Genomic DNA, 26,496 nt, shown 5'->3' with positions numbered 1-26,496 from the left:
TTGGAGAAGGGATAAACAGCTAAATAAAACACTACAGTTCTGTTCAGTCGTTCCCCCCCCCCCCACACACACACACTTTCTGTCCTAAAATAGCCACCTTACTTTAAAAAAATTACAAGGTTTCAATGAAGTTTACATAATTTAGGTAAGGTTGATAGCTTTCTAAAATTGATGAAATTCTGTTCTGTTCTGGCACATGTGTAGAGCTCTGCAAACTTTTAGACAATTAAAGTTAAGCTATTTAGCAGCACATACCTATTCAGAAGGAAGTCCCATTGCTTACACTCAAGGAAGCAGTGAAAGGACTGCAGCCTTAAATTTGTCCCCACCCACTCCAAACTTAAGGAAATATACTATTAAGGGAAGGACAGCAGAGGATGGATGCTATTAAACTTCCTTGTGTTTGTGCTTCAGCCTAAGACTATGCAGTGAGATCTCACTAGTATAAGCTGGTGCCCTAGGTACTGCCCATCATGTCCTTTTCTGCAAATCTAAAGATGTAATACATCTAAAGATGTAATTTATAGTTTATAGCCACTTTTTCATGTTTAGAGGAGTAAATATTAGTTACTCTACTATTGTCTGGAGGCTGGCAGCATCCTATCCCTTTCCCTGTACATAACAATCTGGTTCCTTCTGCTTGTCCTAATAGAAAATGCCTTATAGGTAGCTGTCTTTTTAGTTTTCCCCTAAATCCTATTCTGCTTACCAGCATCCTTTTAACTGAGATGATCAGGTAAACAGAGCACTCTGAAAGTAACTTCTCTCCATATAGAAACAGCAGTGCTTACAGATCAGATGATGGCACTGAGCTTTTGACCTGTACCGTTGCCTTGTTGGTTCAATTTTGTTTGTTGTTTTTTCCCCTCAGATGTGGTGTTGCCTAACCAGTCATCCCTGTTCTTTATATTTGTGTGTTAGAAGGGTTTTATATTTATATTTACATTTGTTTCTGTTGAATTTTACTTTATTACTATCTAATCAGCTTTTAATTATGAAAACTTCTCAATATTTTAACCTCTCAGTTATTTGCCATTATTCCAGCTATGTTTCATTTGGAGAGCTGATAAAATGGAAAGTGAACTCATTCAAGTTTTAAAAGTTAATTTTATAAACTAATTATTTAACCACTGAAATTGCCTAGGGGGATGTACCATAAAATGTACACATTATTTTGAATTGTAGTAGGCATCTGGTGCTTTCAAGATGTTTTAGACAGCAATTCTTATGAGTTGCATCAGTATGGCCAATGATAAATAGTTAAGGGAATTGTAGTCTAAAGCATTGGAGGCTGCCTGTTTCTGCTGTAAAGCAGCAAGCAAGAACAAGTAGATTAAAGGAACATCTGATGTCACACAGGTGGACTTCTGCTTGTGGAATAGAATTTTCCTGTTTTCTCCTCCCTGAAAATCTCACCCTCCAGAGTAGTTTCAGAGATGGATAAGGGCTGCAGGGGAAATCTGCTTTTCTTGTAAATACTTTTCTGTCAGAGCACTGAGACTATTGCATTTCACCCCAAATATATTAGGCCTAAAAACTGATAAAATGAAGGACAAATGAGAGGTTGAATTTTGGGAAAACCATGTAATTATTATTTTTAACTCAGACATGTTGCAATAAGGTTGCTGGATTTTTGTTGTTGCTGTTCTAAAAGGAAATGGAAATAGAAATACATTTTAATTCAGCAAAAAACCCAAATCCATACCTGTACTTGCTAGTATGTGAAAGTTAGAAGATATAAAGTTTACTGGTGGAAATTGTCTTGACCTTCTCAGGGAACCTGGATGAGAAGTATATGTTGAATTATCTTCAAGGCTCTTATGCTCATTGAAGAAGTATATCTGAATTCACTTGGACTTGAATAAATATAGAATTGGGAAGGTAGTCTTCAGGGTGGTGGTTAGAGATTTGGGTTTTCTGAAAAAATGTTTGTATGCAAGTAAGCTTTCATGAAGTAATTTACACCAGAACATTTTCAGTTCTGAAATTGAAAATTGAACTGAAATAGAAAATATTCTGATGACTGTCACTGATCTAATTCAGTATATTTATTTTACTTCTATTTAGTAAATAACAAAACCAAAAAATCACTGGATTTTTTTTTGTCTCAGTTTTGGCCTGAAATATTTGGTGAAAAAATTAAAGCACATGATGACTTAGTTTGGACCCCACAACAACCTATTTCTGTTTCCTGTTGTAGATGAGTTGTCATGTGAACAATGCTGCTTAAACAAGGTTGGCATTTCCCCCACAAATAAGCTATCTGCACTGTCTCTGAGCTGTTTTAGGGTTTTGTCATCCATACTGAATTGGCTGTGGACAAATCCTTTCAGCCGGGGAGCCACTTGTAGAGAGTGATTAAAAATTCCTTGCTGCTCTTGAGAAGTGTCTGCCAGTTGATATCAGCCTCCAGAGGAAGGAAGTAACACCTGGGGGCTGTTGTCAGAAGCTCTCCCATGCTTTTGGTTGCATGAGCAACCATCTTTGGCAGCAGCTCAGGTGTATACTTCTAAAGCCATGGGTGAGGATGGCCAGGATCTGCTGCTCCTTGATGCAGGGAGGAGTGGATATCCTTGCTGGCAGCTGGAGAGGTCTGCACTCAAACCACTGGCAAAGACTGCTGGCTCCCACTGCTAGACAGTGGTGTGGAGCAGATCAGGCACCCTGCTACCCTGAGAGTAAAACTCTTGAGCAGGAGGCAGGAACTGTTAGTCCACTTAAGAACATAAGAAAAACCATGCTGGATTGGACAAAAGGTCCATCTAGTCCACTACTGGGTACACAAGGTGGCAAACCAGCTGCCCACAGGATTGCTCAGGCCAGATGGGTACAAGGCCTCTGCCTGCCCAAACTTCTCAGCAGTTGATGTATGCAGGCATCTCTGGTAAAGGAGGTAGCACATAGCCAGCAAGACTAGTAGCCACTAATAATGACCTCCTCATGAATCTGTCCAATCCTCTTTTAAAGCCATCAAAATTGGTAGCTATCACAGTACTTCCTGTGACAGTATAACTATACTTCCTAGTATAATTGTACATTCTATGAAGAAGTACTTTTAAATCTCTCCTAAACCTCCCACCAATCCGTTTCATGGGATGACCTTGGGGTTGAATGCTATGGGAGAGGGAGGAAAATGTCTCCCTCTCTTTCTCCACAACATGCATTATTTTAAACACTTTTATCATGTCTTTGTTTACTTGCCTTTTCTCTAAAGGCAAGTAAGCAAAGATAAACAGTTCCAGTTTTCATAGCTGCTTCTCATAGGGGAGTTGCGCTAGCTTCTTGATCATTTTTGTTGAACAGAACACAGTATTCTCAGTACAGTTGCACTGAAGGTTGGTATAAGGGAAATAAGATCTTGGCAGTTCTATTTTCTGTTCTGTTCCTATTATGTCTAGCATGGAGTTTCCCTTCTTCACAGCAGCTGTGCACTGAGCCAACATTTTTCATTGAGATGTCCACTGTTATGCCAAGATCCCTTTTTTACTCGGTTACTGCTAGCTCAGATCCCATCAGTATATATTGGAAGTTGGGATTTTTTTGTCCCAACGTGCAGTACTCTACACTTGCTTGCATTGAATTGCATTTGGCATTTCAATGCCACTTCATGGAGTACTCCATATTTGAGGAGTTGCTACTAAGCAGGTTGGGCATTGCTACTTGTTACTCCCTCTAGAGCAAGATGATAGTTCTGGATCACCTTCCTGTTTAGCTCCCTGCTACACTTCAAGTCAGGAACCCTGTTTGCACTGATGGACAAAGGAGATTTTTAAAAATTCTGTCCTGAAGTGCAACAGGGTAACTGGCAGCTTGCTTCACATTGCTTCAGCCAAGGTTGTCAAGGAGAGGAGACTTGGGTAGGGGGAAGGAAGGCGGAAGCAAAGCACTCACAATTCATTTGTAGGGCTCAGAAAAGCTCAATTTGGATATTTTGCAAAACAGCCTACCCACTGTGACTTATTTCCAGTGTGGGTTGTCAAGTTTATTTAAATATGTAGATTTTAGTTGGAGCAGTTCTACAAATTTAAAGACAATGGACAGTATCCAGCAGGGTTACTATGCTTCTGCTGATGGTGTTATAACAGCAGTACCAACTGATTGTGAGACAGGGAATTAGCCGTTCCAAAAGTAGTCATAGAAACACTGGTTTCTGGATGTCAACCAATCTCCCTTCTGCAAGCTTTGTTGACCCACCCTGTACTGGAAATGAATGTTTCAGCTCATTTTGGGTTGCTTTTAAAACTGCTAACTTTTTATGTTGGTTCCAGTGGTGCCTGAGCACAATAGGATACTGCCTATTAGCATATCCTTCCTTTATTCTTAAATTTAAGATGGAAAAATGAAAATATTGAAAATAGACATGCTAATAAGTTGTAAAAAAAACCCCAAGAACTGTGTATGATACTTATTCATTGTCATTGAAACAACCAGTTGCAATTGGCATTTATAAATTGTTACTAATGAAAATATAATTTTAAAAATCCATGGAAAATGAAGCACTGGATTTTCTTTTCCAGAAGATGTTTTAGCTTGCATCACTGTTTTTGTGAGCTGAATATTGGGTGTAGAGGTGATAGTTTCATGGAATGTTCTTTAAAGTCTTTCAGTGCTGTAGTCACTTGGAAGATGTTTTATTGTTAGGAAGTTTGTATAATAAATAGCTTTTACTAGGTCTACTTCAGGATGTTGTTTCTCATCTTTGAAATTGTAGTCTGCTGTATTATTTTAGTTTTTTCCACCAAGGGGTAGTAATTTAAAAAATTGCTTACAAAATTTCTATGACTCTCTGCTGTCAGGCTTGTCGTTGTGAAATGGCTTTTCTTTCCTTATATTGTTTTCCTCCTTTGTGTCTCTTTTTAGGTTGCCATTCAGAAATGCACTAGTTCTAAACCTGGCCAAGTTATATTTCCTGTGAACCAACCTTTCCTTTGTTTAGGTAAGAACATTCTTCCCACTATATCTTGGAACTATTCTTAAGGGGTTTTCTGTCTGTTGGGTTGATTTGTGAATAATTGGACAAGCCTTATCAAGAAACACTCAGTAGTTAGGGATTTCTGGCTTGAGGTGTTAAGTTTCTCCTTTGAAGATATGAACTGACGTACCATTACATTATAGGGACTTTTTAATGTTACCTAGAATACCATAGGATAATTATTGTCTTTTTCACCCTTATGTTTATTTTTATTTATTTATTTATTCATTCAATTTATATCCTGCCTTTTTCCTACAAAGGGCTCAAGGCAGCTTACATCATTCTCCTCCTCCATCTTATCCCCACAACAACAACCCTGTGAGGTAGGTTGGGCTGAGAGTCTGTGACTGGCCCAAAGTCACCCAGTTGGCTCCATGGCCGAGCGGGGACTCGAACCCAGATCGTCTGAGTTCCAATCCCATGCTTTTACCCACTACACCACACTGGCTCTCCAATAACTTTTTTCAAGAACTTTAATGTGGATACAATGCTGTGGCTGGAAAATTCAGATGAGAAGCAAATTGATATTTTGGGTTCTTTTAATATCAAATAGAATCTAAAGATACCTTGTATTTCCAAACTCATGGGCATTAAGAGTATGTAAAACATAGGTCATCCTAAACTAAAATGCAACTTGCCAGGACAAAATGTTATACGTAAGCTGCATTTTACCATATTTGAGATGTATATCTAACCCTGCGATCAGTTTTCTATCCACAAATATGATTGTGGGAACAAGAAAATCAATATGGTACGGTCTGCTTTAAATGGGAAATGAAATTGTGTGAAGGCTGTGTGTGAGTTTGAACATGCATGATGAATGCAGACCAGGCTTCCATAGCTGACTATGGAATGATGGGTGTTGTAGTCTATGATATCTGGAGGGTACAAGGATTGAAAAGGGTGATGTTGACACATGGATTCATTGTGTTTTGTCTTGTGCAACCTATTTAGTAGATAAATATTGCTTGAGTAGTTGATTTATCCTGTTATACTTTAGACATTTTCCATCTTAGGAAAAAGAAGAGAGTTTTAAATATGTTATGTACACATATCCAATAAAATGTATATTTGGGAGCTGTTCCCCTATTTAAAAGTAGTATATATATTTTTTTTAAAATGTTGGAAACTGCTTTTGATAGGAGGGGGAAGATCTCATCAATTCCTGGTGATTCAGCACTGTGCACAGCCAGCTTCTGATGAACTTATGGAAAGAATAGGTTTCCCTGTGTTTGATTTAGGAGGTGAAGACTTTGTGTTCTCCTTTTACAACATTGGCTTTCTTTCAGTAAAAGTGAAGACTGACTAAGTCTTTGCTTAGCTAATGAAAGAGGAGAGTACGCATTGTGCTTCCTAAATGGCTAAGACTATATTCCTCAAAGGGAAAGCCAAATGTAGCAGGAGGTTGCATGTGGTTCCACAAGAATAAAGCTTGTCCTTTATGACCCAGTACTTATCACACTGATGCAGATGGTATGAATTATATGAAGTGAAATAGACAAATTAGTTTCAGCCTCCAGCTTGTGCTGTGGATGACTTGGTGAAAAGCACATTTCTATTCATGTGTAGCAATATGACTTTGTGCCCCTTGAAGTAGAAAGTTCAAGCACTATCAAGGAATGGTTCTGGGGAAAGTTTCCAGTGCTAGGCATCACTGCACTTTCACTAGGCAAGAGTCTTTGCGGGGTGGGGTCAAACATGAGGATTCTTTGAGAGAGCTTGCTTCAGGAAATCAGTTTTTGAGCATTTTATTTACTCATTTATAACATGCATCAGTAACTGAAGTGCTGTACACAATACAAATTCTAGAACAATAAGATATTATTAAAAACAGTGAATATAACAGCAAAGCAGAGGCATGTATAAACAGCTGCCAACAGCACAATAGCTCAAGAATTGATTTACTGTTTCTATTTAAGTAATCAAAAGCACCTTTTATAATAACTATACTTTTACCTGCCTGTGAGTAATTATAAGAGTTGGGGCCAGGGAGGCTCCTCTTGGAAGTGTATTCTTTAGAGTGCTTACTGTAAGGAAGAAGGCCTCGCTCTCTCCCTTTTTTCTCAGCTGTGTGAAAGAAGGGATATGGGGCAAGGCAGTGCTAGCAGGTTGGGAAAGTGCAGATGGAGAGGTATATAGAGAAGAAAGTTCTTTCACAGGTATGCAGGATTCAGACCTTCTGTTTTAAAGGTCAGTACTGGAACTTTAAATTGGGCCTGAACCAAATAGACAGTTCATATAGCTCATGTACAACAAACATAATATGTTTTATTTGTTATACTATGCATGACTGAGGCCAGATCCCTATCAAGCAGTCATAGCTATCTCAGAAATTGCAAATATAATACATTTGAGGAAAATAATTCATTTTATATATTTTACACTTATGTATTGCTTTTCCTTACACTGGTTATCTGCCATTTTACTGTCTATTCCCAGTGCCATGAAATTGTGTGTTTTTAATGCAATTTGTCTCCAACCTCTTGATCCAGAAGAATCTCTGATGTGGTTTATATATAATAATGGTATATAATTATTCTAGGGCTACTTCAGTCCAGTCAAACTTGTGCTCCTTATTTCTCCAAAACTCCAGTTCTTATGAAGTCATTAATTGATTTTCATGTTGTCTCACTCCCATGCTTGACTGGTCTGCTCTTTAGATGTGTACTTCTTATTTCTCCCTCTTCTGCTGGACTGTACATCTTGCTGTGTCCAAGGGCAGAGACAAAGGAGCTGGGTGCAATACATTTGCTTCCAGTGAGTTACTGAGTAGTAGTAGCTGGGTTCTGTAATTCTTCACAGTATTCTTTTAGATTTGCACCATTAACAGGCTTTGCTAGGTTTGTTTATATAGTCCTGTCAGTGTATGTTTCACTGTTTCAAAATGCTTGTAGACACTAGCTATAAGATAAAGATCTCATGTAGATTTTTGAAGGGCATACTTCACTCTGTGAATTTAATACTTGAAGTTGCCTTCTGCTTAATGTTTCTATATCTTGAAACAAAGTATCTCTTGCGACATTTGGTGTTCATATTCTTACGTTCTCTTACCAGTAAAACCAGGCATAGGACTCTTAAAATGTGTACTGATTCTCTCATGAATGTACTCCTTACACTGGCTAAACCAGTTGATCACAGAACCTTGTAAGAAGGCCTTGAGGACAGCAACAATGTAAATATGTAGCAATCAGTGTGAAGACTGGCATTTGGTTTGTCTGTTATTGGCTCATCCAAATATTAGATCATAAAATTTGGTGTAACTGCTTATTTGTGAACTTTGAAAAATAGTGCCTTAAAGTTAGAATGCTTATTTTAATAAGTGAATTCCATTATGTATGGGAAGCAAAGAAACACTTTTGGAATTTCATAGGTAAATGCTATAGTCAGTGTTATAATTTCTAGTCTTCCAAATTTAAACATGAATTTTTGCTTATTTTTACGATGTGGCAACCTATATCATGTTGTTTTGGTATGGGAAAGTTGGGTCAGCTTTATAGATTGCTCTTGTTCTAGATGTGGCTTAAATATGATAGAATTTTTAAAAAATCAGCCTTCAAGAAGGAATTTGGCAACTTGTGAAACAGTTTTTGATTTTTCTTGTGTGGATCTGTTTGTTATTGCAAAGATCAGCAGTTGGAGATAATGGAGCTTCATATTACTGGCTTAACTTCACCTTGCTAAGTAGTTCTTGTTACATTTTAAAAAACGTCTATAGATCCATTTTTATGGATACCTCATTATGATCAGTATCTTGAATCTATCCTTTAGTAAACTGCCATGTTAGCTTGGAGCTAATACTGATTGTGTAATGTAATCTGAGATGTGGATGTATAATGAGACGGAGTGCACACCTAAGCATCTTTAAGCAGAAATAAGTTCTTTTAAGCCCAGTGAGTCTTACTGCCTGGAAAGTGTACTTAGGAATGCAGCCCAACAATGCTATGTTTAGTTACAATTGATGAAGTCTTGTTTTTATTTTTCAGATTATATGTTGGCCTTCATTCTTTCTACTTGAGTATTGCATGGATAACATGCAGTAAATCAAGTAGAAAGGCATAAGATTAAAGTACTAAAATCTTTTGATATAAGAGGCTTTGGATTGGACTCTGGAAGATAATAAGATAATTTCTTGTTGATTGTGTTTTCTTGTTTCATTCTAGCTCCTAAAACATGTTGCTTTGTATGGTTATTATTCCTTGCATGTTTATAATAGTCTCAAGTTAGAGTTAACATTGATTTCCTCTTTCCTATATTAAGTCTTCATTAAACAGTAGTTGTGTCTACTGGATAAGTAAATACTAGGATCACTGGAACACCTGCGGTGATACTTATGTCTGGCTTTTACTAATGATGCCTAGTCAGCACTAGTGAGGAGAAATTTCAGTCAGTGTTGTTGCAAAGAACTCTGTTATTTACATTTTCAGCAACTTTCAAGACGCAGTGAAGTAAGATAACCTAACCTAAGATAACAAGCCAATGCAGTGTTATATATGAAAGCAGCGCCTGTGAAAATTGATAGAAAACATCTTAGATTATGGGTGAATCCAGAACTCTTACTCCATTATCAGGAAGATAGCACTTGTGTAACAGAACTTCCTAGTCTTTTTTTCCCCCTGCAATGTCTCCATGCCCAAGATCCAACCCAAGGTCTTTTCCATTATTACTTTGGTACACAGGTCCTTAGCTGTTCAGAATATCACAGAGTTGTTGAAGTTTGGAAAGTAAAAAAGCCTGTATTTATTGAGCCTGCATCCTGAATAAATAGATGTCATACAGTTGCTGCAACTATACTGTATGTATTTGACCAGATCAAAGAAGAGCTTTCCTCTGAAGCAAAAATGTCTAAACTGAGACTGTTATACTTGAGGCATGTCATGAAAAGGCAAGACTCTCTGAAGAAGATAAGCATACTGGGGAAAGTAGAAGGCAGGAGAAGAAAAGGAAGACCAAACATGAGGTGAATCAACTCTGTTAGGGAGGTCACATACTTGAATTTAGAAGAGCTGAGCAAGGCTGTTTTGGAGGGTTTTCATTCAAGGGGTTGTCATACGTCAGAGATGACTTGATGGCACATAACAACTTGTTCCAGAGGGTTAAAAAAACCAAGAGGGTTAAAAAAACCAAAATGTGAGGTAATAATGATAATAGCAACAGAAAGTATAGCCTGTTTTATACCATTCATCACAAATTCTAAACATATTTTAGGATTATTGTCCCTGAATGTACTCTTGTATACATTTTAAACTCTTTCATAGCTACAATTATCTATTTTCAGTTATTAGCCTTGCTAGTTATTATACCCTTCCAAATACAGGATTGTGTATGCAGTGATTCTGGTCTGTAGACCTTGCATTAATGTACTTAATGGGGAATTAGGTTTCTAAGAATGAGTCCTGCTTGATTGTCAGTTGGTTACATTTTAATTTCTGTTTTTATTTTCCAGTATTGTGATACAGTACACCCTTGTGAAGTCGCGGTTCAGCATTCATGGCCTCAGTCTTTCGTGGAATTTTCCGTGTGGCGGCTTGCTTGCAAGATCGTTTTCTCCAAGCAAGTCCAAACTGATCTCCTTGCGAGCAAGCCGGCACCTCACCGTGCTGCGGCTTGCTCACAAGGAGATCGTTTTCTCCGACTCGCTCGGAGATAATGATCTCTGTGCATGCCCGACCCTGCCCCTGCTTCGCCACGCACCCCCACCCCCCCAGCCTGGCATGGCCTGCACCCCCCACGCACACTGCCTTGGCAGCTGGCTCCCATCGCCGACACCAAATTCGCGGGTTTTCACAATTCGCGAGTGCTCTAGGAACATAACCCCCATGAATTTCTACTAAATGGGGGTTAAAGGGACTACTTTATAAAGGGACTACTTTATAGCCATTTTTGTTGCTGCTAGTAATAGTAATCTAAGTCTTTATTTATTTATTTATTTATTAAAACATTTCTATGCCGCCCCTTGCCGAAGCCTCGGGGCGGCTCACAACATTGAATAAAATACACAATAAATTAAAACAATAACAATTAAAATATATACAGTAGAATAAAATAAGCCGCCCTGGCCAAATAAAATTCAATAGTATTAACATTTAAAATGCTGCTTAACTTTTGTTAACTTTTGCTTTTGTGTATCATTAAAAATAGGTGAGCTAGTAATGGGTATTAGTTTTATATGAGAAATACAGGTGAAAATGGCTGTCCAAAATATTTGCGTGTGTTCACAAGTCTATTGTAGGTGGAATAAGATATGCTTGACCTAACAGCAATCTTCACTAATCTTACAAAATATTTGTTTTAATGTGATTTAGTTTCACTGGTGTTAGATGCCACCTATTAATTTTAAATGGGTTTCTTTACTAGCTGCTGAAATATATTTATTATTAAATAACTATAGATATGAGAGACCATACCTTTAGATCTGTTTTACAAGCTAGTTTTTTCCCTCTTTTTTTGAGATGGTGAGGATTAGGTTGCCTCTTTCCTCTGTGCTGGGTTTGAAGCAAAAGCTTTCAGTGATTTGAAACTAGTTCCTTTCTGTATCTTGAAATTTTTTTGTTAAATTAAGCTTTCCTCCCCTTACAGTGTCTTCCCCTATGATGTGTATTCATTTTTCCTTTCAGTTTTTGTTTTTGTTCCAGGAGACCTACAATCTCATTATATTTATAAGAAGGTTTTTCATTGTTATGGCACCGCCTTTAGAAATTAAAAAGGAGTGATATGGTATTATGATGTCAGAAGTTCTATAACTATCCACAGTATTGTATAGCCTGTGGACTTAGTAGTATAACTGGTTTAAATTGAAAGGAATCCTGATGTTTTAAATGAAAATCAAAGCCTCCACTTTTTTGTTTGTTTATATAGTGTAGTTTTACTTATGCATATTTTTTTGCCCTGAGTACTAAACATTTCCATAACTTCTGCTACTTAAAGTATAGCAGTGAATCTAGGGATAGTCATAATTTTGATGACTGCTATTCTACCAAGCCAGGTAAAGTTCAACTGTTTCCATGATTTGTCATCTGCCTTAAGATTTTGTTGTAATCGTTCAGAGTTTTGTTTATAAAGATTTATTTGTACATACATATTTTTGTACATAAATATTTAAAGCTGGAAAGTTGCAAAATTATTTTTCATTTTTGTAGCCTCTTCTGTTCCACCTCTGTTATATTCAAACATATAAATATAGAAGCTTTTTTCTGTTTTTGCTATTTCTTCATATTTAGATAGTTTTAATTTAGACTATAGAATCTAAATTCTGTTGGGGCCAAATTCTAATTTTTGAAGTGTCTTCTTTAAGAAATACAATTCAAGTCTATCACAAGCTTTAAAGGCATCTAAAGAAAACAATACAACTGGATTCTAATTAGTAAAACTGGTGTACTAGGTTTGGTACCCTGCACATAGAATTGACTCAATACCTTCCCAGAAGAAATCCTGTTTAGTCTGTTTTGACATAAATTGTTATGAGATTATGATTACAGGTTTTTGGCCGCACTTGCTATCTGTATCTTGATTAAGTACAGTGAGTTGCTATGAGCCTACAGAACACCTCTTTCCTAGTTTAGGGATAAATACCACTCTGGATTGTTGCCAGAAGTCAAGTATAGATACTCCCTGCAGAATAACATTAAACAGGTGTCCCCACTGTGCTGTCATTACTTCCTCAAATTTCTTGTAGAATGCAGTTGTTAATCCATTCAGCTCTGGAGCCTTCCCATTTTTCAGATCTCTTATCACTTTATCTTTTTGCCTGTAACAGGTTTTTGAAATTTCTGTGTTGCTCAAAAATTCATGCTTAAATTATGCATGAAATTTCAAGAATCTTATGTCCTTTGGATCATCTTTTTATGACTGAAATCATTTAATTTTTCAACTGTTTTGGGTGGTGGCACTTACCAGTAATAATTCTGTTTCCAGTTTAATAATAGTCCCTGTTCGTGCAGGGTTCTGTGAATTTTTCCCACTTGATTACTTATAACTCTGCTCTTTTATTATTTAATAATCGTTATACCACCTCTTTGTTTGCTCCCTAATTTTGCTGTATCAACCAATAAAATGACAGTGGTGTTGTTGGACTGTTTTAAGTTACTTGCCTTACTTATACATAGTCCTTAATCACTGTTCCATAGCATCCCATATTCCTATTTTATTCATACTGGGCTCTCTGTGAAAAAATAATGTATTTCTTATTTTATATGTTTTGGTAGGTAGATTATCCTTAATCCTCCATGTGTCGAAGGGTCAGTGATCAGTGTTCCCAACAAGGTAGATCATTAGGGCATACAGGCATGGATAACTAAGGGCTGCTTTGCATTTTTTGCAAATCAGAGAGCATAGGAGTCATCCTTTTGCTTTTCTTCCCCATCTCATATTCCCAAATTGTGAAAGGGAGATCTTTCTATCCTCCTGTTACATAAGGGATGAAAATAGGATAACAAGTGCAGACTTTTCTCTGGAATACATGAGGCAGGTGTAAATGAGAACTGGAGTAGACACATTTGTCTTCTGCAGAATCCTTTTGATATTTTCTTAGTAAACGTTTTGGAAATCACATAGCTTAGGTTAATTCTGTTTTACCTATGTTATTATGCTACAGAAGTGGAATACTTCTTTGTTTTTAGTGAGTGTTTTAAAGAAATTTAGCCTTAAGAAATTAAGCCTTTTCCAATCCTTCGGTTTAATACCATTTCCTCTAGGCCAGTTGTGTTCAACTTCAAGTTCCTTCCCACAACAACTCAGATTGTACTCAAAGTAGATTATGAAAGTATGCAAATTAACTAATGGCATGTAAACTTGATTAGTTCCATCTGAGGGCAAAACAGTTCCTCCTGAAGATTCCCTTTCAGTCTCTTCTTGACTCTCCCTAACAAGAAAAATTTCTCTTTTGGAAGCTGATTAAAAATACCCTCTCTGCAAACAGCTCTTGTCTTGGGTCAGCCGTTTGGAAATGCTAAATAAAGTTGAGCTTGTAACAATAACTTTCCAATTTCATGCTTCATGCTTTGGTTGTTTGTAGTATTTGATACAATTATCTTGCTTGTAAGTTTCTGAGAATCCAGTTGTGGTACGCTTGAGCACAACATACATTCTAATCCATTCTCAGATATCAACTTGCTACGTGGCCTTCATTAGGTCACTTATTTCTGCCAAAACAACTCCCAGGGTTGTCTTTAAAGAAAGGGAGTGATATATCAACATTAAGATTAATTTTTATGTGTTCTGCCTTCTCAGTGAATTTCATTTTGAGGAAACGTTGCCTTGACTGAAAAATATTTTTATTCTAATGAGGTGTAAATAAAATATATTTGAAAATGAAAATAATGTAAACTAGTAATTGGCATGAATTATTTAAAATAGCTTGACAAGAGTATCCATGTAACAAATGTGAAGCAACTGTTCGATGAAGTGTAGCTAGTAAGAGGGAAACTTGCAAGAGCTAGAGATTTAACAGGTTTCAACTGTGCATGTTTTAGCCATACAAATTCAAATTTGTTGCAAACAGAAAGCACCTTTCTTGTAAGAAAGTTATTCAGAATTTCTTTGTGGATGATTATTTGTAGGTTGCCAGCATTGTGGTGGCCTTGAGATGGAAACTTTGATCCTGGACTCATCATCCCACAACCTAGAATAGATAATGTCTTGTATTCACTACAATTGTAATGTTGACTGACTTGCCTCCTGAAACTGATGATGTAGGAACATTGTGGTGGTGATAGTAAGGAATGAACATTTATGCACATAATTGTTTGCATTGGCCATTGAAAACTTCTGGCTTCAGTTCTCTTTTGAAATACATTTTCCCTTTCTAGATTTCCATGAGGACAGCCTTGCAAGGAGTGGATGGACCTTCTGTAGATTCTTTGCACTTGTGATCTGGTGTGTGTTGGTGACTCTTTACCCTGCACTGAGATAGTAAAAGCCATGAAGGTTGTACCAGAGAAGAATGCTGTGCGAATTCTGTGGGGCCGTGAACGGGGCACACAAGCTCTTGGGGCACAGCGTCTTCTTCAGGAGTTGGTAGAAGACAAAACACGTTGGATGAAATGGGAAGGCAAGGTAAGATTCTTAATGGTAGATTTGCAGGTTGGCTTCTGAGCTTAAGAATGTGAGAATGTGCCTTGGACCATTAATCTATCTAGCTCTGTTTTGCTTACACTGACTGGCTGAGTTTCTCTAGGTTTTCAGATAGGGATTGAACCTGGAACCTTTTACATTTAAAATATGTGCTCTTCTACTCAGCTGCTGCCTCTCTGTGATTGTTCTGCCTGTCATTTAATATTTGTGTTTATATTATATATGCCAGATTCAGGCTGAAGACAGATAAAACTTTCTAAAATTATGTTGACACTCATGGAAATATTATGAACATGTCTTATTTTCCATATGTTAACGTCATGAGAGGGAGGGATGTTGATATATATAACACATACCTTGAGCTCAGAAAATGTCTTGTACTCTCTGACTTTCAGAAGGTTGAGCTACCAGACAGTCCTCGTTCCACCTTCCTGCTAGCATTCAGCCCAGACAGGTATGTATATATGTATGTATTCCATGTTAAACATTAGATCTTTCAGAAAAGTTTGTGAGGAGAAATGTGCCCCAATGAACTTGGAGCTGTTGGTGAGATTTGCATTGCCAAATGCTACAGATGTTGGGAGAAGCTATGTGTATACACAAATTTTGCAATTAATGTTAACAGGTGGTTAGAAAGTAGATCTGTTCTTTTGTGAAAATCTGTGATTTATAGGCAGAATTTTTTCACAGGGAACTGACAGGTGGTAGAAGGCTTTTTGTGTTTTGTGCATGCTTTGTACTCATTATAGTGGTACTGGTTTTCATCAGGCGAAGACAGATTTTGCTTCCCTATGCTCTGAAATGTCACAGATTGTAGTCTGCTTCTGTTTGTTTCTTAGAACATGATGGAAAGCAGAGCCATTGACAACCTGGCCCACATCCTGAGTTACATAGCTACCTGGGATTCAGTTTAATTTCCTCATGCTATAATAAAATGGAAGAAATTCAAGAATTGGCTTTTTACACATGAAATTAGTATATATTTAGACAAAGGCAAGATCATGTGCTGATGATCATGTCATGTCAAGAAATGTCAGCATGTCAAGAAAAATTTGAAAATATTGAAATAAGTAGGACTTACTGTAGTAATCGAATAAAGTAGATAGTAAGGGGAGATAGTTCCCCAAATCCTGTTTCATAAAAAGAAAATGTTTGTGTTTAATCATGGCTAGGGCCTTTCAGAGGGCTTTTCTTCATAAGTTGGAGATGAGTTGACAACACATTTTAATAGCATTTATTGTATTGCTTTTATGTAGTGTTGTAAACTACCCACAGAGCTTTGACTATTGGACAGTATAGAAATGAAGTTAATATTTATGCTGCTGCTGACAGTAGTGGTGGGAACAGATTTTACATATGCTAAGTGTATATAAATGTATTCAATAAATACATAATGCCCAAGTCTTTTTAAAGTATTTACTAGAGCAATGACAAATATTTTAATAATTAATATTAATATTTATGTTAATTACATAACAAGGTTAAATCTTGTTGTGAAACTGTGAAATGTAAGTTTGAAACTCCTTTTAGTATTAATTTTAGTAAGGTTAGATGAGGTGTCTATAACCTTAGCATGTGTTCTGGGATTAAAGTGTTAGTTGCATTAAACTAACATAGGTTTATTTTTAAAAGTTGGTTATAACCTGTAGTTGTTAAAGTTGTGATGTCTGAGTGGTTTGAGTATTAGACTTGACATGTTAGGAAAACTTTCTGGGCAAGTTCATATCCCTCTCTCATCCACATGTCTACTTCAGCTTACAGTGTAGACTGGTAAACAACATCCACAATCCCCACCTCACCCTCTCAAGCAGGGTCAAGCATTAATTGTCTTTTTCTTTTCTCCAGGACCCTCATGGCTTCTACTCATGTGAATCACAATATTTATATCACAGAAGTGAAAACAGGAAAGTGTGTTCACTCTCTAGTTGGACATCGACGCACACCATGGTGTGTAACCTTTCATCCTACTATCCCAGGACTGATTGCTTCAGGGTGCCTTGATGGAGAGGTTAGGATCTGGGATTTGCATGTAAGTTCCTTCTAATGCATATTTACTTTCACTTTAATCAGGGTTGGTTCATGTCTTATTTCAGCAGTGTGCCAGCTGCTTCTGTTTTGTATACAGATATGGATATTCAAAAACCTATGTAGGAGCAACTAGCAAAATGGTAGCTTTCCATCAAATGACTCCTACAACCCCCATTGTTCTAGGTTAGTTGTTTTCACTGTAAGCTAAACAATGCCTAGTTTAGAGTCTTGCTGCCAGGATGTAGCAGCCATCTTCACTAGATAAGCTCTTGGTTATTTCTGAATTCTATGTACATCGCTGTGAAAGAGGACCACAGATTTCCAGAATTTATTAAGAACTTCTGTAGGGAAAGTTGTCTCTTGTGTGCATGAAGTCTGTTTCATCATGTTTATCTTTCCTTAGCATAGAATATTTGAAATATCGGTGCCAACTCAGATGAGATGCTTTTATTACTCTGGAATTTGCAGTGGCTTTGGGGTAGTCTATCCAAGTGTTATATTTGTATCTATAGCTGTGTGTGCATTAGTCAGAAAAAGAAACCTAATGATTGGATGCACTGTCAGGGGTAAGATCAGATGGGAGCACATATGAAAATGCTTGCTATGCTAAGAGCCTAGTTCACGTCTTTTATGAGATCCTGTTTGTTTGGATTTTCTTTGTTTCAAAATCATTGGTGACTGTAGTCTGCTTTGTTCCTAGGGTGGAAGTGAAAGCTGGTTTACAGATAGCAACAATGCCATTGCGTCCTTGGCTTTCCATCCAACTGCCCAGCTCCTGCTAATTGCGACAGCCAGTGAGATCCACTTCTGGGACTGGAGTCGCCGGGAGCCTTTTGCAGTTGTGAAAACAGCCAGTGAAATGGAACGGGTCCGGTGAGTAATCCTGTACGAATGTATCAAGTCATAAAGGGATGTGTGAGGGAGCCATCTTCAGAAGTCATTGGAGTAATTGTTTTGGGCATAGCAGTGACAAGAAATTTGAAAATCTGGGGGCTTTTTGACATCTCCTATTCATTGCACCTTGGACTCTGCTTCTAAATTAGGTTATGAAAGAATGATTTTGAATTCATGTGACTTGAGCAGCTTTATCTCATTAAGCAGGTCTGACTCTGTAGACTACCTACATGGAAGACTGTCTGAGAATCATATGTGTACGATGCTCTGAATTTTTCAAAGATGTAGGATGAAAGTGAAAATAAAATTTAGACACAGTTATTCCTGCTATAAAATACTAAGTCAGTAGCTGACACCACCTAATACATTTACCTCAAACTGGCAGGATTCTGAGACTAGTTAGCAACTTTAAACAAGATCATAGAAGTGTTTCCTTTTTACTGAGTCCCAGTGCTCCTAGTTTTTCATTCCATAGCTACACTTTTAATACAACAACTGCAGCAATTCATCTGGAGCATTACCAGAAATAACATGGAACATGAAGAACTTTTTACTTAAAATGATAGCATCATTCATTGGAGCATTTAGTACAGTGTGCAAGAACATGAGTATTTGTCAAAAGAAAGTATCAAAATAGGAGAAGACACTTTCTTTAGTGGTTACTGCTGTTCAAGATCTCTCGATGTTATATACTGAAAAAGCCCAGTTTTGCCTCTTGGCAGACTACAAGTGTCAGATTGCATCCTGAGGCTTGATCATGCAGCCTGTAAAGCCAATGGTAAATGACTGAAGACAGCTTGAAGCATCCTTGCACCTTCTGTTTCATTACTTTTGGGAGGGCTACTGAACTGTAAGAGGTCCTCTTTGATAGGATTTCAAAGTATTAATGACAGGAACAGCTTGTTCTAAACAAATTGAATCTTTTTTGTTTCAGATTAGTACGATTTGATCCACTTGGGCATTATTTACTCACCGCTATTGTTAACCCTTCCAATCAACAGGTAATATTTCTTTCACTATGTCCTAAGCTGCCCTATCCCTACAAAGTCTGAAGTTTTGGATACAACCTCAGGATATCTCTCTGTGTAGAGTTCTTTGTGTTGCTATGTTAACTTTGGTATTGGCTCTTTTTAATTTAACTGAATCTGAATGGCCTGAAAACACCTAATGTTGTAGAATTGCTAAAAGTTAAATAAATCTTAGTTTGATAACATCTGCATGGGAGACCACTGGATAAGCTGTTCTAAGCTGTTTGAAAGACAACTAGGAATAAGGAAAAGGATTGCTTATTCGTATGCAGTGTCTGGAAAGTTCCAAGAATGTTTGGCTTTAAGTTGATCATTACCTTACCAGTGAACTAATCTGTGCTAGTGGTTCCGAAATCTGTTTGATCTGTTATTCTTATGAGCTGCAATAACACCCGATAGTTTACTGGGTAGAATGTATCAGTGGTCTTTCTGTGGCAGAAGTGCCAGGTTGTTGGGATGGACAACAGCAAAATAAGGTAGGCTTTTCTGAATCTGAATATACTTCTGTAAAGAGAAGCTCCCAAGTAGCTTTTATTCTACTCAAGGACATGGCCTCTACTTTACTTCTTGCAGTGCTCATACTGTTTTCTATCCTCTAACATTGATACAGGGTGACTGATCACTTGCATCTTCTTTTGCAGAACGATGAAGAGGTGGAAATTCCTGTGGATAGTACAGAAATGCCACATTATCGTCAGCGTTCTATCCTCCAATCTCAACCTGTGAGACGCACACCACTTCTTCATAATTTCCTGCATATGCTGTCCTCGCGCTCTTCTGGCATCCAGGTGGGAGAGCAAAATGCCATGCAAGACTCGGCTACTCCCTCCCCTCCTCCTCCTCCCCCTCCACCTCCTCCACCACCACCGCCACCACCACCACCACCTCCAGCTAGTGAAGCCTCTAGAGCATCTGCCTATAATGGCCTCAGTGAGCCTGTCAGTTTCCCCTCGGTAAAATGTTGCCAGCATCTGGGGGTGTTGTGCCTTTGCAGGCGATGTTCTAGTGCAAGACTTCCTTCTTCTCTCTTCCCATCCCAGGACAACGCCCCTTCCACCTCCTCTGGGTCCACTGGCACGTCCTTTTCTTCTGTGCAAATGGAGCCTTACCAGCCCCAGGAGCAGGCATCTACAGCCCAGCAGGAGCAGGGCCTCCTTAATCGACCATCTGCTTTCAGCACTGTGCAAAGCAGTACTGCTGGCAACACCCTGCGCAACCTTAGCCTGGGCCCCACTCGTAGATCCCTTAGTGGGCCTTTGTCAGGCCATCCGTCCAGGATCCACCCAAGAGAGATGGCCTCTGGGTTAGAGGGTTCTGAGTGGACTCGAACAGTGTTGAATATGGGCCCTCGCTCTGAGTTGGAAGGTATGCCTCCTCCTAGAACCAGTGCCTCGTCAGTGAGCTTGTTGTCGGTACTGAGACAGCAGGAAGGAAGCTCCCAGTCTTCTGTATATACTTCAGCTACAGAAGGGAGGGGTTTTCCAGCTCCTGGAGCTGAAGCAGAAAGCACCAGTAGTGCTGGTCCAAGCAATCCGACTAGCCTTCGCAATGAGCTTCAGTGCGACTTGAGGCGGTTCTTCTTGGAATATGATAGGCTTCAGGAGCTAGATCAGGGGATAGGTGGTGAACCCAGTCAGTCACATCAAGCCCAGGAGATGCTTAATAACAACATAGAGCCTGATAGGCCTGGTCCTTCTCATCAACAGACCCCACATAGCAGTGAAAACAATTCCAATTTGTCACGGGGGCATCTGAACCGCTGTCGCGCCTGTCACAACCTGCTGACTTTTAATAATGACACGCTCCGCTGGGAAAGAAGCACACCCAGCTATACACCAGGGCAGGTCCAAAGCACATTTGAGGGTGTGCCATCCAGCAGTAGCCAGCTCCCATCTTCTGAGAGAATGGAAAGCCGAACTCCTCCCTCTAGCAGGCTGCCACTGGGAAGATCTTCAAACCCACCAGAGGAAAGGACCGTGAGAGTGGTTTTTAACCAGGAGACGGGGCACTGGGAAAGAGTTTACAGCCAATCTGCTTCAAATAGACCTGGGAATGTATCACAGGATGCCTTAAACCAGGAAATGCCTGAGGAAAGTTCAGAGGAAGATTCACTCAGGAGGTAAGATGGCTAGTCTCTTCCAGTTTCCTTCTTCCTCAGTCTGTGTCTGACACTGTGTTATCAATGTGAGCGACCATAAAGATATGGAACTAGTATTATAACTGATGTATCTGTTAGCAAGACTAATCTGGTTATCTGCAGTAGCTTCCATATATAACACAAAAGTGATTTAAAATATGGAGGAAAATTGCATATTGTAGGAGGATGCAACTGTCTAGTTAACATAAGAAAAGTATTTAGAATTGTCATTTTTATCAATGCATTATTTGGCATAGCTACGTATGATACTTACTGGAATGACTGTTAAATTTTTGCAGCACCCAAGCAGTTTTCAGTGCTATGCTTTTCATACATTTTCAATTGCTAACAGTAGTGAAAGCTTAATTTTTTCTTGAAGATATAGTGAGTTGCTGATTTCCTTTTAGGAATAATCTTGGATCTTGGATTATTAAATTACTTATAACTACTTACCCCATTATGAGAAATAGGCCAGTTCTTAGGTCATCTTGCATGTGAATTATATGTCTGACAATGACTTGTAAAAGACAGTCGAGAGAATATTTTAAGGTGTTTGTTCCTTGAATTATCCCTTGTGCCTTCATCTTAGTGGAAAACAAAATGGCTGCCTCCTTGTAACAGGGATGGAACCAATTTGTCATTGTTGTTATTTAATAGGGAAAGGAAGACAGACCTTTATCACTTCTGGAAATTTGGATTTGGGCACAGTCTTTACCTTTGCTGTTTATTTGAATCTTGGTGATTATAAAACAACTCTTCCGTTTTAAAATGCCTGCCTCACTCTGTCCCTCCCCCCTTCTTCTAGGTCTGCCTTGGCCTTTTTTTGACTGCTTGTAAAATGATTAATTTTCTTTGTTTTAAATTTACCTAACTATAGCCTTGTCAGGTGCCTGTTTTTCATGACTAATCTTACCTTGAATGTCTTTGATACTAGCAATCTGTATACTCATTTCCCTCCCCCTACCAGCTGGCATGCAGGTATTACACTAATTCACACCTAGCAACCAAGGGGTTTTCACCTCTGGCTGAATTATCAGTGTGCTTTAAAAGTGACTGGGCAGGCAACAAGGATTGCCACATGCAACAAGCCTCAATGTACAATCTTTGCTGTAGGATAACAGAGCTGGAAAGTCACCCCAGGCTTTCTGTATAATTTTTCAGGCTTTCCTCTCTAGAGGATCAGCATTGTTTGAATTGGGTTTATACTCCTATTAATTGATATATGCCCCTCCACCCTGCAACCCAAGGCTCAGAGAAGCTTCCAGTTGTTATACTGCCTCCTGCATCCACTGCCAGAAGGGGCAATAGTCTATCTGGGATGGGGCAGGGGGAAAGTTGAGTAAAGTGTACATGTCTGTACATTTAAATTATATATGGAGAGAGTGGAAAGCACCTGTGGGGGAATACCAAAATAGGTGTAGAGTGAAGGGTGGGGTAAATATGCTTAAAAATACTGGGAAGACTAAAAATTCCAAACAAATGTCCATAGTAGTTTCATGTGTGGTCAGCTGAGTTTGTTACATGTTCTATCTCTGTCTTTACAGCAACTTTATGCTGTAATTTCTATTACCTGCTCCAGATATTGTTGGACTGCACCTCTGTCAGCACTAGCCAGTCAGTGGTGATGGATGATGGAAATTGCAGTCCAACAACATCTGGAGGGCACACATTTACCAGCCCTGGATTATACTGAGCTTTGCATTCATTCATGGAGGCAGATGAATGGAACATTTGTAGGACCTGACAATGGTCAGAACCAATTGATAGTGAACAGGATAGCACCTTGTAGAATATGGAAAGGAATGTGTGGGAAAATGTCATCTTGTAGGTCCCTTGTTCGCATGCTCGCTCTCTTCCCCCTCCCCCACACACACTTCTATACCACCCATCAGCTAGTTCTGTTACCATGTAGAAGGAAAGTTGACTTTGTTTCTCAGGGAATTGTCTAGATGGGAATTATTCTCTCCCTCTCTTTCTCTTTTCTTGAGATTCAGTCTTTAGGCTATCCTAACTGTCATAGATAGTTATATTCTGCTATCTCCTCTGAGGCTGTGGCAGCTGTGCTCAACCAGTCTGTCAGTCATTTACCTCTCAGCAGATGCTTCTTGCTATGACAAATGAGTCTGGAGTAGGCAACCTTGTGCTTGAACTTGTTTTGGTATTCAGCTGATGGGACTTCCAAGTGCACAAGCCTGCTGCCCCCCACCTCCTACCCTCTAGTAGCATGTTAGTGCAAAACACTTCTATTCTCTTCACATCTGACTGGGCTGTGAAGTGTTTTTATTCATTGTGGAGCAGGAGCAGATGCCCCTATCCTGATTTTCCTGCCAGAACTGTGAAATACTTTCTTTATGGGTTCTTCCCAGGGTGGGCCAGTCTCGTGGTATCTTCTCAACCATAGTTGCTTGATGAAGTGCAATGGCAATGATCAAGTGGGCAGATCATATATAGTAACCTTAAAATATTAGCAGAAGCAGTGTAACAAACTATTGAAAGCAACTGGAGTAAAGGCAAGTATGGCTGAAGGCTTTTCTTAACCAAGCACTCCTGTTGTGATGGGACATAGTGGGGCAAAGTTGTCCTTTAAGGTTGCTAATACACAGTAATAGGGTTCTGTAGATAAAAATGATCATCTGAAATGATGCTAAGCAGGCAGTAAGAAGCCATTTAAATGCCAAAACTTTTGGTCTTAATGTACCCCATATTCATCTGTCACTATCAAGAGGTGGGACAGAGCAATATGCACTAGCTCTAGTTTCTGGGGAGTTTTCAAGGAAAACTCTCATGCAGAACAGTGTAGGCCAGTACTTGAAATCTTGAGTTTAAGTTGGTATGACTGATTGATGTGACCCTTTTTTCAAATGATGGAGAAGAGTGCTTTTTTCATACTGTGATGATCTTTTGTTACCATCAAGACATTCAGGATGGGCAGTATCTCCAGACTCTGAATTGAAGTGGTCAAGAGATGGCAGAGTCTGTTAATGACAGAACTCTTAAGTGACAGCCACAAACTTTTAAATGTCTGAAGTGCTTAAATGTGAAAGTCAGATGTGAAGTACAGAATTGTCATTGGTTTTCTCCTGTTTGCCTTACTTGAGATTGCTTCCATATCTTACTCAGAAGTCTTCCTGTATACTCTGAGCAGGGGGAAAGAAAAAAAATTGAAGGTCCCCAAAGAAATTCCTAAGCCTGAACTGATGTATTGGAGTGTTAGCATCATTGGAAATTTATGTATTAGCTAGTTCTTCCAGCAGATGTCACACTTCACAACGCAGTTACTGCATTAATGACTGCAAGCCTTGGATGAAAATAAGAGATGAAGGACAATTACATAGCTATCTGTGTGCAATTTGACCCAATTTATCAGATGAGAAGCTGCTTTTTTAAGAAGTGTGTGTTTTCAACAAAAGAATGAAGTAAAGCATATGTAAATGAAGACTTTCCCCCCTTTGGATCATGTTTCAGAGATTAGCCATGTGTTAGAAGAGAGTTCTGATGTTTGAGCGGACTTGGGTAATTATCATAGACTAATCACTTAGGCATTAATAAGCATCTAATTGGCTTTCTTGATTGGCATCTATGGGCTCACTGGAAGGACATAACTGAGAATCCTATTAAAAAGAGCATATGCTGCTTCCATGTAGTTGGACCTGAAAGCAGCAAGTGACTATGACTTGATAAAGGTAGATTTTTTTGGTCTAGCCATGGGACTTTAGTCTCTGGATAAATGCATAATGCAAGTTTTTGTGAATTTGTACATGGTAAGATGAAGTTAAGCCATATGTCTGCTTCAAAGCAAAGGTGTGAAGACTTAATTATCTCTAGTGATTTTCAGACTGGTGCTGTTTGAAGGACAGGACCATTTGTTTACAGATGCTTTCACCATCTGTCTGTCTATCTGCTGGGCCCCTAGGGTAACTAAGATTTGGAAATATTGCTGTATCAGTGTGTAAACTACTTTATCCTGTAATATTGGTGTATGGCAGGAAAATAATTGAACAATAGACAAAGTTGGTGGCCTGGTCATTTTCTCATAACCTTCTGCAGTATAGTTATCTATATTAGTACTATCCTAGTTTACTGAGGACTTAAGTTCTATGGAATGCAACAGAATTTATACCCAAGTAGACATATGGCAGCTTGCAGCCTTAATATTTTTAAAGAATGAAGCCTATAACTAAGCCTCCATGTTATGGTGCAGTGCAGTTTTGTGGTATATTGTTTCTTATGTAGTTCTAAGGTTGAACTACAGATGCTAGCAGATTGTGACCACCAACATGTTTGTCAGTTTTTATTTGTTTTTAAATCTAGGTTATTGTAACTTGAAATATTAATATGCAGTTTGCACAGATCATAGTAATTAATACTGTAAGTGCTGGTGAAATGTTTTTGTAGGCTATTTTATAAATTAGATAGATAGATAAACTTTATTATGGTCAAAGACCAGCTCCATATTTTATAAATTAGTATTGCTAAAGCTTAGAAAAAAAATATTGAGAACTCATAATACTCAATTCCAGTCCAAGGCAAGCAACATGACTCAGAGTTTTTATCTGGTTTGCATTGTCCGCATTGGAGAACTCCTTCCTACCCCAACTAACTGGCTCATCTAGGTAACACAGACCTTACTAGGAGGCTTACTGTTTTAAGACAACGAGACAAATTATGGAGGAAGGGAAGATATAGTAAAAAGGAGAGGTAAGTCAAAATGAACAATTATAAATTGAAAACAGGCAGAGAGTTAGATGTCAAATGGAAGAAAATGCTAATGATGGGGAACTGCAAGAGAAAAGTAGCCAGGAAATACAGTTAAAAAGTATAATTTGTAACAAAAGTGTTGCAACGTGAACACGTGTTTAGTGTGCTGGGCAGCTATGCTTTATTCCAGGAGACTCTATTCTACAACCCCCCCCCCCCATTTCCCCTTGTTAAGTATCTTATGCCTACTGAGTATACTTGGTCCTCATTGGGCTGTTTGAGAGATTCTCCCCAAAAGTTCTGCAAACCTTGCAGTTTCCCCTAGCTTACTGATATTCCTCTTCCACTTAGATGGTGATATTTTGAGGTCATAAAGGGAGAACTGATTAGTAATTAGCATATATGACAATGTGTTGATTTAGAAGATTAGAGCCAGTTGAACAAAGGGACCAGTATAATACATGTGGAGAAAAAAGAAAAAGGAACAGATTGGAGTCATTTATTTATTTATTTATTTATTTATTTAGAAAATTTCTAGGCTGCCCCATTCTCCGAAGCCTCGGTGCAGCTTACAAATAAATAAATTAAAATACATAAATTTATACATAAATACATACATAAATATGCTTTATTGTGAGCATTAAGTTTAACCAAAGAGACCCTACTATACA

At 38.4% G+C, this 26,496-nt stretch overlaps 1 protein-coding gene across 6 annotated transcripts in view; it reads left to right on the top strand.

The window, feature by feature from the left end:
- Positions 1–26,496, top strand: part of AMBRA1 (autophagy and beclin 1 regulator 1) — a 271,815-nt gene that overhangs the window by 2,683 nt on the left and 242,636 nt on the right. For 4 of the 6 annotated variants that reach the window (XM_044435883.1, XM_044435880.1, XM_044435884.1 and 1 more), the window contains 7 exons: positions 4,861–4,936; positions 14,776–15,022; positions 15,436–15,494; positions 16,886–17,069; positions 17,769–17,941; positions 18,897–18,963; positions 19,632–21,109. In XM_044435883.1, coding sequence (XP_044291818.1) covers positions 14,888–15,022; positions 15,436–15,494; positions 16,886–17,069; positions 17,769–17,941; positions 18,897–18,963; positions 19,632–21,109 — 2,096 coding nt within the window. In that variant the 5' untranslated portion in view covers positions 4,861–4,936; positions 14,776–14,887. The remainder of the gene's footprint in view (positions 1–4,860; positions 4,937–14,775; positions 15,023–15,435; positions 15,495–16,885; positions 17,070–17,768; positions 17,942–18,896; positions 18,964–19,631; positions 21,110–26,496) is intronic. The other 2 variants (XM_044435885.1, XM_044435886.1) reach the window with 2 other exon arrangements.

This window comes from Varanus komodoensis, unplaced genomic scaffold (assembly GCF_004798865.1).
Source record: "Varanus komodoensis strain SLA01 unplaced genomic scaffold, ASM479886v1 scaffold3, whole genome shotgun sequence".
NCBI classification, from domain to species: Eukaryota; Metazoa; Chordata; class Lepidosauria; order Squamata; family Varanidae; genus Varanus; species Varanus komodoensis.
Note: the sequence above shows the minus strand (reverse complement) of the source record. Positions and strands in the feature narration are given on the sequence as shown.